Here is a 12,133-nt window from a genome sequence, read left to right on the forward strand (position 1 = left end):
TGGGGCAGAGCCTGGGGAAGGGAGAGATTCTACCCTCTAAATCTTTCATTTCCTCCAGGGGAACTGATCTTGGTAGTCTAAAGACGGTTTTGTTATTCCAAGAGAACTCCAGGCCCAACCTGGAGGATTCCAACCCTAGAAGTCAGTAACATGCAAAGGGGGAAAAGGAAGACGGGCAAAGACCAGGTAAGCATATAAGCAGCAGTCTTGTGCCTGACTGAACGTAAAAGTAGAGGCTACAGTAAGTCAGGGATTCTCTTAAAGATGATTGCTTGATGAGCCTCTAGACAGCTGAACTGCTGTTGATTTTCTGGTTTGTGATCTTGAGGACCATGATTCAACATAAGACCTTCCATTCATACAGCAAGCATTCAAAGCACTTTCCATATGGTCATTCTTAACCATCAACCCCGGCAGGTAGGTTGGTATCATTACTCCCTTATTGCAGACGAAGAAGCTGAAATGGAGAATTAATGGCTTGCTTACACTCACCTTAAGGGTTTTTGATAGAGGCAAGATTTCAATTGAGACCTTCCTGATCCTTGGGCCACAGTCTTAGACCTTACACTTTGCTGTGTATAGTTCTCAGCATTATCCCCTGCAGGTTACTTGTGGCTTTATCTGAAGGGGACGAGGGTTATTTGCATTCTACCTTTCGCTGCTAAAATCAGGCTCAAGCTATGGATTACCTCCCCAAAGGTCTTCTCTGGACTGTATTATTTAATAGTCACTCAGGTCCAGGAGGACTATTATGCATTTGAGGATAGTATTATTAGAAACAGTAAGAAAATACAAAAAAAGGTGCTCTGTACCGAGTGCTCAGCAAGACACACAGAACTGAAGAAGGCGGATCAGTGGGTCAGTTAGTGGCATCCAAAGAAACCCTGTCTCAGGTGCTCAGCAGATATGCAGACTACAAAAATGCCCCCACACTTTAGATGGTGAAAGGCTACAGGCTGGTTCTGTGTTAGTCACAGCAACAGGCCTGTTCTATGAGCCACTGTTTAGCCTGCAACAATGAGACAGGCACCATCATAATTCTAAGGATGTTCGGCACATTTTGTTGTCCTTTCACGTTAGTTAGAGGACACAGAGAACATTCCAGCACTGCAGACATGCAAATACTGTTCTCTCCGAGGGAAAGCAGTCCTCCTGGCATCAAAGGCAGGAGGGGAGGAAGATCCACCTCTACTTGGTGCCAAAGGGTTAAACTCACACTGAGTTCCTGAAGCCAGTTACTTCCAAGCCAGAGTCTGCCTGCTGGCTGCGGTTAGTGGGAAGGGATTTTGTTTTTTAATAACGTTATAAATAGGGCTGTGTTCAGCTTGCTGCAGACTTGCTCTCCCTTTCACTCCACTTTCTCCCTCCTCCTTTGGCTGCTCCTCCTCCTCCTCCTCTTCCCTGCACATCTATCCCAGTTCTATGGACATGGACCGGTGGGGCTTTGATTTCATCAAGCTCTTCGGCTTACTGCTTTGCCTCCTGCCCGTTCTCCAGGCATGTCCCCAAAATTGTCACTGCCACGGAGGAGACCTCCAGCACGTCATCTGTGATAACGTTGGACTGAAAAAGATCCCTAAAGTAGCTGAGCAAACGAGGCTCCTCAATCTGCAAAGGAACAACTTCCCTGTCCTGCCAACCAATGGCTTTAGGGAGATGAAAAATCTCGTCTCCCTCCATCTCCAACATTCCCACATCAAGGAGATCTCCAGCGGAGCCTTCCGGGGCCTGAAGCAACTGGTTTACCTTTATTTGTCCAATAACGACATCAGCATCATAAAGGCAGGAGCCTTTGATGACCTGACAGAGCTCACCTACCTCTACCTAGATCATAACAAGATCTCCGACCTGCCCAAGGGGGTACTCTCCCCACTGATTAACCTTTTCATCCTGCAGCTGGGAAACAACAAGCTCCGAGAATTGAGAGCAGGAGCCTTCCATGGTACTAAGGACCTTCGCTGGCTTTACCTCTCAGATAATTCCATCTCCTCCATCCAGCCAGGGGCTCTGGATGACGTGGAAAACCTAGCTATCTTCCACTTGGATAAGAACCAACTGAGCAGCTACCCACAGGCTGCAATGAGCAAACTAAGGGTGGTGGAGGACCTGAAGCTCTCCCACAACCCCATAAAGGTCATCCCAGATTTTGCCTTCCAGTCTTTTGGACGCTACATGGAGACCCTCAGCCTGGAAAACATGAACCTTGAAAAGGTAAGAGCTCCTTGGCATTCCTCCTACCCTTCCCAGAATTATATATCCATTTATACATTCCCTCTAATAGGAAAAAATTCATGATTCTGTGTGCCTACCGTGGAGGCTGAAAAACAGGGTCAGCCATAGAAAAGAAATGGGTTTCTGCATGCTCGGAGGACTTCCGGAGAATACAAAGGATTTTTTGGCAATTTAAACGAAGAATAAGAAGAAACAAAGCCTCCAATTTGTCCTGATAAAGGAGGAGAAACTGGCCTGTTTATATTATTCTAGACGTTTTATGTCTGAGGGAGTTTTTTCCCCAATTGTTTACCTCGCCCCCATTCATCATAGGGCCCCAACCTGTATATATAAACCAGGTTTCAACATTCCATCCCTTTCTTCTAGTGTTCCGTCATACTGACCAAGATACAGAAACTAGGTCAGGAACAAGTTCTCAATGCTGGGCTCACTGGGGACAGGATTTAACCCCTCTCCAACAACGTTGCCAGATACACCCCTTTACTTTCTCCCAAATGATTAAGTTGCAATTTATTCCTATTGGGGGAAAGAGCTGCACTTGCTGACATCATGACTGTCCTCACATATACCCCGTCCCCCAATCATTATAGCGAGAGGCACATGGCATTTTATTGCGGTATTTAAACATTGGGCTGGCTTGGTTCTCAGAGCCAAGCGACAAGTGACGCCTGACACAGGTTGGACACTTGTCAGCTTCCCTCAAGTTTTGATGGGAAATGTAGGCGTCCTGGTCTCGCAGCTGTAATAGAGAGCCAAGCTGTAAAACCAGGACACCTACATTTCCCATCAAAACTTGACGGAAGCTGACAAGTGTCCAACCTGTGTAAGGTGTCACTTGTAGCTTGGCTCTGAGTTGCTGCCACCAAGTTCCACAGGACAAACTGAGCTGCAGTCTGGGACACAGATGGCTTCTAACGCCAGAGACAGAGAGAGCAAGTTTAAACTCTATCAATGGTGTCCCTCAAGTGCATACCTTTACCTTCTCTCATAAAATTAATTCTTAGGAAGGGACAGTAACATTCTGCACGTGGAAACAACACTGGGATAGACAGAAGTCCCGTGCATCACTCCTGATCCTGGGCAGCTACCCAAAAGGTTGCACCGTCCCAGCAGAGCTTCTGGTTGGGTACAGGGAAATGCCTGCTATCTCCTCCTCAGAAACTGGAGACTTTGTCCAGCTGGGGAAGTGTCAGTTTTGGAAAGGAAGACCTGACCTTGCCGTGTTTGAGGCAACGGCCTTAATGTCAGCCGAGGAGTAGGGAACATGGGTGAGGAAAGAGCTGGAATCCCCCGTCCCTCGCCCTCACTTGACATGGCTGCGTATAAAGAACATCATTTTCCTCTTGTTTATAACTCAGACTTTCTGCTGATGCTAAAGGACAAGGGCAATCTGCAGAATGGTTGAAGACCTAAAATAACCCCTGGAAAGGCATTCTTTCTGGGCCAGTCATCTACAATACAAAGACGCCGAGTGCAGTGACTCCACAAAGAAGAAAAGGCCACAGTAACAAAAGATACTATTTATTGCCCAACAAAATACTTTTATCCAGGGCTTTTTTTCTGGGAAAAGAGGTGGTGGAACTCAGTGGGTTGCCAGCACAGGGGGCAACTCTTGGCAGGAGGTAGTGCCTCTGGTACCACATGCACGTGCACAAAGTGCGTGCATGCTCCGAGGACTGTACGATGACATCACTTTGGGTCAGCTGGAACAAGGGGGGAGTTTTTAAAGTTTAAATTGCCCTCAGTGAAAATGGTCACATGGCTGGTGGCCCCGCCCCCTGATCTCCAGACAGATAGGGAGTTTGCCCTCGCTTCGGTGCGGAGGGCAATCTAAACTCCCCTCTGTCTGGAGATCAGGGGGCGGGGCCACCAGCCATGTGACCGTTTTCAAGAGGTGCCGGAACTCCATCCCACAGCGTTCCAGCTGAAAAAAAGCCCCGCTTTTATCATTGATATGGAAGATACAATATTTTTGAAAATACAGCCTTCCTTATTCTTTCAAATGCAAGACTCAAAGTCTGTGCAAAAGGAAAACACAACATTAATCATTACTAAAATGGCAGTTAAGATGCCACTAAAACGTTGAACAAGTAATCTGATCAATATAAGTTCCGATTGCTTACATTTTTTCCTTCTTAGGTTTGAAATAGCTTGTTCTGAAATATTATCAAAACTATCTGACCCTTTCTATTCACCAAGCTACAGGATGCTTTTCCTCTTTCAAGTTCTCTCTCAAAAACACCCAAAGCCTGTTCTGTCACTCTCACCATCCTTAAATCAGATGAATTCTACTGCTATCTGCCTTAACTCTAGCTCACCCTACTATTAATTTGAAAACCCTATTCCCTTCCTCACCTTGTTCTGTATATGTAATGGTGTTTGCAGGGCTTTTTTTCTGGGAAAAGAGGCGGTGGAACTCTCAAGAGAAAAATGAGGGAGAAACACATGGGACCCCTTACAAAATGGCCATTTCCTTTAGAGGAACTGATCTCTGTCTGGAGATTGGGGGGGGGCAGGGCCACTGGACATGAGAGGTGCCGGAACTCCGTTCCACTGCGTTCCTGCTGAAAAAAAGCCCTGGGTGTTTGCAACTTCAAGTTCAAGATCTTTATTGACATGCCAGAACTAGTAAATAGTTCTTAATAGTAATAACAAAAATCATGACATCTGATTCTGAACCGTCAAAATAAATGATGCAATGAAAACCTGTGTGTATGTGTGAGAGACAGACAGACAGATGATGGAGAGGGGGGTGACTAGATTAGGGGATTGTGAGAAAACAGTGACAAGTCCACACCCAAACTAAGTATGCACTAGCAAAAGAGGCTACAGCAGTGCCTCATTTCAAAACACCAGATTAGTTATCTCTTCCATTTCAGAGTGGAAGAGTGCAATGATTTCCACTGAAGAGATTGTTAGTAGCAGTGAATAGTGAGTGTACCACAGAGAGGTGAGCTGGTCTCACATAAGGATGTTTACCCCTCTCCTCCTCAACCTTACACCTCATAAAGGAGGATTTGTTTATTGATTATCTCTCAAGAGAAACCCTCACAGTATTCTACAAAGAAGCTCTGTTCCAATCCTGAGAGCAGAAGGGACATTCAGGAAATGCAGCAAAAAGCTTCTCTTCTTTTCATGGAATGAGTCATGATAACCCTGAGGTAACAGCACCATGCTTGAAGTGCTACTTGTAAACAGGAGGCAGCAGTGACATCACACTGGATGAAGTCTGCTTTGGGCGGGAAAGGAGACCACATCAAACAGATCCCACAGAATGGAAGACTTCCAGGTGAGCAAAGAGCGCAGATCCCCAGTGTGCTCTGGTACCACTCTTACCCAGGTGAATCAACACAGCAGCTCACCAAAGGGATGAAGATTGGCCAAATGAAGGAGAAAAACAGTTCCCAGCAACATGGGGAAAAAACCTCTATGAGATGTCTATATTACTGGCAAACAAAATTAAATAAATGCTCTTAAAATTACTGAAAAATTCCACTAAGAGCAGATATTGACATAGGATGCTATAAAGAAGATGCTGAAAATAAGACTAAATTAATAAGAAGATGCTGAAAATAGGGTCCGTCAAAATTTGCTATCTTTTTGGTGGCCTGTAAGACGGAGACGATTGAGGCCACTCTTACGTTATCTGGTGAATCTCCCTCTCCAGTCTCTTGTTGAGAAGGGGCCGAAATTTCATCATGACCCCCATATGAGGGGGCTGAAATGTCATCATGATCCCCATATAAGTGTAACTAGGCATAACGTTGCCCCCTCCTTCCCTCTCCCCTCTCTTTCCCCCTAGGTCTTCGGTGGGGGAGCGTAAATGATAAGGACCACCATCTTGGGGAGTGAAATTTGTTAAATATTTATGATTATACGTTTGTTATTGATTGATTCAATTTATATAAATTATTATTGTGATTTTAAATTGTATTTGATGTTTTATGTAACCTGCCCTGAGCCCACTTGTGGGGAGGGAGGGATAGAAGGCGAATTGATGATGATGATGATGATGATGATGATGATGATGATATAAATGGGAATGTATTCAGGACTGAAGCAATGCTAATCCCCTTTAATAATGCTGGAGATATTCTCCAGCTTGATGTTACCTCAGTAATATTCAAAATACTCAGTGTTTCCTCCTGAAAGAGATTATTTGGGGGCTGATGAATAAGAAAAATCTTGAAGGTAGCCATGCATTTCCTTTAGAATTCATCTAGATAAGCCATGGACATAAGATGCCAGAACGATACGATTCTAAGCAAATACTCTGGAGTCAAGACTGAGGAATTATCAAAAGAATTCTATGTTTAAAAATATGCCTAAAAGTCATGGTATTTTCCTTCAGTCCAGAATCCTGGATCTCAGTATTAACTCTTCATATTTATAAACAGAACCTGGATTTGTCAGCGGTATGCATGGTCATAATGGCGAAACCACGAGGGAGCTGTCCACAGTACCATATCCAAGCTGCATCTTCCACCATCTAGTTCCTGACAGAGTTCTATTCCCTGTTCTCCCTCAAAGGCTGGAATGCCGAAAGCCTCCACATAGAATTGTGTCAGTGAGATCATGGACAACCAGCTGTGGTGTGAGGGCCACAATGACCTCCACATTCTTCATCACCTGTTTTGTCTCTATATACATGCCAGAGCCTATTCTCAATCCTGTTCCCTCTTTAAAAACGCTTGGTTCTTCTGGCTGCTTCAGTCTTGCCTCATATCTACTCACCAGCTTTGGAATCCCAGCCCTTGACATCCATAAATAAAATGTAGACTCCCTTATGTTCTGCTGGTGGAAGGGAAGCTGCTATGGTGTGGCTCCCTCCCATGCCACTAGTGTAATATGAGAAACACTGGGTCACATGAAAGGAGCCCATGCTGTAGCCTCTCCATATGCCATTACGACTGGCATAACATTACTCCCCACACCCTTACAACAACACCCCCTGCCACGTTTCTCCCTTTCTAATCACTGTCCTCTTGGCTGAATCATTGATGGGTGATCTTTGTTCTCTCTTTTAGCAAATCCACATAGCTTTCTACACATTCTCAAGTGCAGGACCCACATTTTATTTCTTTGGGCCCACTACAACTTGTAACACAGAGACAGAGAAAGACACACACACATACACAGATTTCATCCTGTACATACAATGTCCTGATTCATGAAAGAAAATGTTCTATTTTGTTTTTGCAATGAAATGAATAGCCCACAAACCACACCAGGAAACTCAGCACTATGAGATGCTACGCCCAGGAATATACCACAAAATTACAAAAAAGATATTAGGATTCAAGTACCCAGATGTGACATGTAAGGATGTCTAGGATGCAACTCATCCTCTCCAAATATCAAAGACTATTTGGAGTACCACAAGGGGCTTGTTTCTTGCCTTCACATTCCATGTGAAAGCAAGCCTTGCTAACAACTCAAGCAGAATCTGCTGGGATTCATTCAGTGATGGTCCACAAAAAAATTTCCACCAACAGTTGTTGTCTGTGTCATTTAGATGGTCCCTGGAGGTCATTCATTCAAATATTAGTCTCTAAACCAATATTGCTTACTTCCCTATTACTGACAACGTTGAAACAAAAATGAGAGTTGACTATTTCATTGCAAAAGTACTATGCAAGAATAAGTGGACACCCAATAGCCAGTACCCAACAGCCAACAGGAATGGTGCCTGCGTAATGTAGTATGTTGTGGAAATACAGTAACGGGTAATTGACTTAGGCAACTTTCTGGTGAGTGTAGCATGTAATCTCCTCATTTCCCCAAATGAAAGGAATGACTACAATAGGAATGGTGAGTGCTGGTAGATAAAAGCAGCTCGTTGAAACTGCAGTCAACAAGTTTTTAATCTAATTAATGGTTTCTAAAGCAGTTTGTGGAGATAGGTTGATGTTTCCGAGAATCCTTCCAAAGCACAAAAGCAATAGCAATGAGTATTAAGAGAGAGAAAAATACCAGCAAGAAGAGCTGTTCTAGTTTTTTCCCATTTTTCAGAGTTCTGCAAAGGAGCTACAGTTCTAAGCAAACTAGAAGGTATAAATTCTGCAGCATCCCAAGTAAAGTAAAAGAGAGAAAGGGGCACAGAATCCGAGGAGCTGGATATCTGCCTTGTTGTTTTGACTGTTTTTGAGTGCCAAGTGTAACTTTCCATTAAGAGGCCACAGGGCTCTGCCAAAGCCTGCAGGCCCTCGAGTCTCAACAAATACTTCTCTCCAAGAACAGTTCCATGAATGTGGCAACTGAGCATAAGAAGGGATTTCAGCTCTGAACCACAAAAGGATATCTATATTAGTTGAAGAAATGTCTAGAAAGAGAATAAGAGGAGCCAGAGCACACCTTTTATTTAAATTATAGAAGGCATGCATCTTTTTTTGAGAAATATCTGCATATTCTCCTAATGTAAAAAGGTACGAGTATAATTCACATGCTTAAATTGCGGCAGCTTTAAAAGAAGAAAACAAATTGAGATGTTCCTATAAAACAAGCCTTGGCTTTACTCAGTGAATTCATAATGATGATCACTGCTTGTTCTTCTGTTTCAGTTTTCAGATAAAGCATTTGCTGGTGTAACCACATTGAAGACTGTTCACATAGAGAACAATAAACTTCACAATCTTCCTAGGAGCTTCCCATTCAGTGCTCTTCAGACACTCACCCTGTCTAACAACCCCTGGCATTGCTCCTGTCAGCTAGCACCCCTGCGCAGGTAAAGAAGTGCTATGTTTCACTGAGTGCATTGACTCCTCTGATCAGAGAAAGCTTGTGTGGGGAGGAAGGAATGTTGGGTAGTTAATGCATCAATGCTAAGTGCATGGCATGATGCTGTGGTACTTTATTCTTACACAGGAGATGTGCCCTAACAAGTACCCTCCTAGTGCATGAGGACTTTTAACAAGCTATTTATACTGCACTTTACTCCCTAATGGCACTCTGTTTTCCAGGCGGATCAGGTATTCAAACCTGAGTCTCCAACATTTCTAACCACTATACCACACTGCCTTCTTGTTTGTTCTTCCCTAGGTGGCTGGAATCCACTCGCTCACGCCCTGATGCAGCTTGTGCAGCACCTTCTGCAGCTCGAGGACAGCAGGTTCGAGACACTGCTGCACTCCGCAGTTGCAGGCTCCCCACTAAGAGGTCCAAGAAGGGAAGTCGCCATTAAACAGGTAACGAAGAGGTTTTTCTTTTCTGTTAAAAGCCACATTCCCTGTACAAAGTGGCTCTTTGGTCACCAATAATATTTTGCTATTAACAATAATTATGCAATGACGGTTTAATTTCTTCTTGTTCACTTGCTCCTAATCACTGTTAGCAGCTACACTGTAGTTGCTTGAAAAATATTAGATTCTAGCAACATTGATTTCTTATTGCTTTTAAAGGATGAAGCCTCCCCCCCCCCCCCCCCGCTTTCAGTAGCATACATCAGCTCTATGGGAATGTCAGATATAGAAGCTCACCAAGTATTTAGTAGGAGCTAAGATGTGTGAAGCTATACCTCCCAATATGTAGTTTAATGTGTCATCTTCTCAGAAGACCTTTCTGTTGCTTATGGTTTCTCCCCCCTTCCCTTCTTTTTTCCCTTCTCACAGGACCCAGGAAAGCTAGTCCAGGTGACTGGCCGCTTTAACCAATCAGAAAACTACTGAGTTCGTCCAAGCCCTTCATCCCTAAGCATCTCCTTCTTTCCCTCCGAGAAACATATATCCAGTCATATCCATCTCCTGCCAAATGCAGATGTCAGGATGGAATCCACCATTCAATTTCTTTTCCTGATATTATATGTATTATAACTTATGCATGACAATGCTAAGACAAGCTAAACTAGATCCTGCTGGTAAACTACAGTCATCTTTCTAGACCTAATTCAGGTCATTCACTTTATCCTCAGGTTTTGCATTCCCACTTTATGTAAACAAACAACAAACAAAAAAATGTTTTCCATATTGCCCACCACGCAAATTGCATTAGAAATTCAAAATTCTCCAGCACTAAATCTTCAGGCATACATATTAGAAAATTTAATGTGTGTTATATTTCTGAGTGCAAAGGTTGTCAAGATTTGAATTTCTCAATGAGGGGCTGTAGTGATTGTTAGCATGGGAGAAACAAGGAAGTGCAGATGCTGGAGAAACTATTGAGAAGACGTGGATGGAGGGAGAAGAAGGGTCAGAGAACTAGAGCTCAAGCTAGTTTAAAAGCAGAGGAAATGGCTTCTACGGTGATGTGGAAGGTGGTTCCTCATGAACAGGAAGCTGGAGAATCACTGCCCTGGGGAAATACGACATTACCAACTGTGCATGTATAGAACAAGGAAGAGAAAGATTATCCCTAACACCCTGGAAAATCACCACCATCTTAGATCCATAAAATCATAACAGGAAGCAGCAAGATGACTGCGATTTATCATAACGGATTTAGAAGTACCACAATTTCAATTTAACTGCATTTTTTAATCCTGAAAGTTTATCTAAATATATAATATTTATTCTTGCAACTGAGTGTAAATGACTCCTAGGGGGATTTTTAAAAAAGCAAGCAAAGACGTCCTCCTATTCTTATGTAGAAAACAAATTGTATATTTTCTTATGTATAACTTCTGTATAAAGCTCTTGCTGCAAAGATGAAGTGACCTCGTTTTCATGAACCCCTCTGTCTCCTCTGTGCATCACATATTAAGGTTCGAGAATAATGATCTGAGCTCTGACTGGGATGTCCCAGGCTAGCCTGATCTTGTCAGACCTCGGAAACTAAGCAGGGTTGGGCCTGATCAGGATTTGGATAGCAAACCCTCCAGGAAGGCCAGGGTTGTTACACAGAGGTAGGCAATAGCAAACCACCTCTAGAAGTCTCTTGCCTTGAAAACACTCTGGGGTCGCCATAGGTTGACTACAACTTGACTGCAGTTTCCACCACCATAATGACTTGATCAATACAACTGAACTATGGATGTTCTGGACCCACTATTTCCTCACAGGTTGAAAGTTACTGAAAAAAGCATTTTATTCCAGGATGCCTGTGTATATACGTGTGTGTGTGTGCGCACACACTGTGGTAGAAGTATAGCCTGCACAACTTTGGGAAAATGGCCTTGTCTCCTTACACAGCATCATTTATTGCAGCCATTTGGAGCATTAACTGTGGTCCTGCAGTTGCACAAACCACAACTGTTATTCTTAAGTACAGGAGATGGCCAGAATGGCTCTTTCCCACACAGAAAATAAGCACACCGGGTGCTGTGCAGTTATGCAACATGTGAGCATCAAGTCAGTGTGGGAACACAACCTTCTGCTCAACCCTATAGCAAGCAATCGTCTGAGAGATGCAAATGGAAACTGCATGAATATCAGAATATGCCTCAAAGGACCCAACCAATACACCAAATTTATGTATGTAGTACTAGCACTGCACTATGAATAATTGTGTGCAGTATCCAAACTTTCTAGGAGCTGTGTGGTATGTCAGAAGAGCTCAAAGCTATAGAATAGCATAATGCTTCCCAGAACCCTGTACAATGATTTATGGCTCTGCCAGCAGAACACGGGGACTGGTGAACTTTGTGATGATTATTGTGCAATATTAATTTTGGGATCCCAGTACAGTGGGCTTTGTGCACATCCATCGCTATCCATCTATCTAGTGCATTTTCATCCTGCGTTTCCCCCATGGGGCTCAGGGCAGCATACATGGTATTCCTCTCCTCCATTTTATCCACACAATAACTCTGTGACATAGAGTCTCTCTATATGAGACTTCTTACACAAGGATGCTCCCGTGTAGAGAAATGCACCTACACCATTTCCCCAATCTACTGCCCCAAGGAGCTGCTAATTGCCCTGCTTAGGAAACAGGAAGAGAAAGCACAGTGCGCCGTGACCAACTCACT

At 43.6% G+C, this 12,133-nt stretch overlaps 2 protein-coding genes across 2 annotated transcripts in view; one reads left to right on the forward strand and one right to left on the reverse strand.

Moving 5' to 3' along the window:
• The window catches only part of ACSF2 (acyl-CoA synthetase family member 2), a 64,400-nt gene that overhangs the window by 18,895 nt on the left and 33,372 nt on the right, over positions 1-12,133 (reverse strand). The window lies entirely within an intron of this gene.
• CHAD (chondroadherin) lies at positions 1,361-10,875 on the forward strand. The gene is made up of 4 exons (XM_054978254.1): positions 1,361-2,211; positions 8,793-8,956; positions 9,271-9,416; positions 9,840-10,875. Exons 1-3 carry the CDS (start codon positions 1,423-1,425, stop codon positions 9,410-9,412), a joined length of 1,095 nt encoding a protein of 364 aa, XP_054834229.1. The 5' UTR covers positions 1,361-1,422; the 3' UTR covers positions 9,413-9,416; positions 9,840-10,875.

Source organism: Eublepharis macularius, chromosome 4 (assembly GCF_028583425.1).
Source record: "Eublepharis macularius isolate TG4126 chromosome 4, MPM_Emac_v1.0, whole genome shotgun sequence".
NCBI classification, from domain to species: domain Eukaryota; kingdom Metazoa; phylum Chordata; class Lepidosauria; order Squamata; family Eublepharidae; genus Eublepharis; species Eublepharis macularius.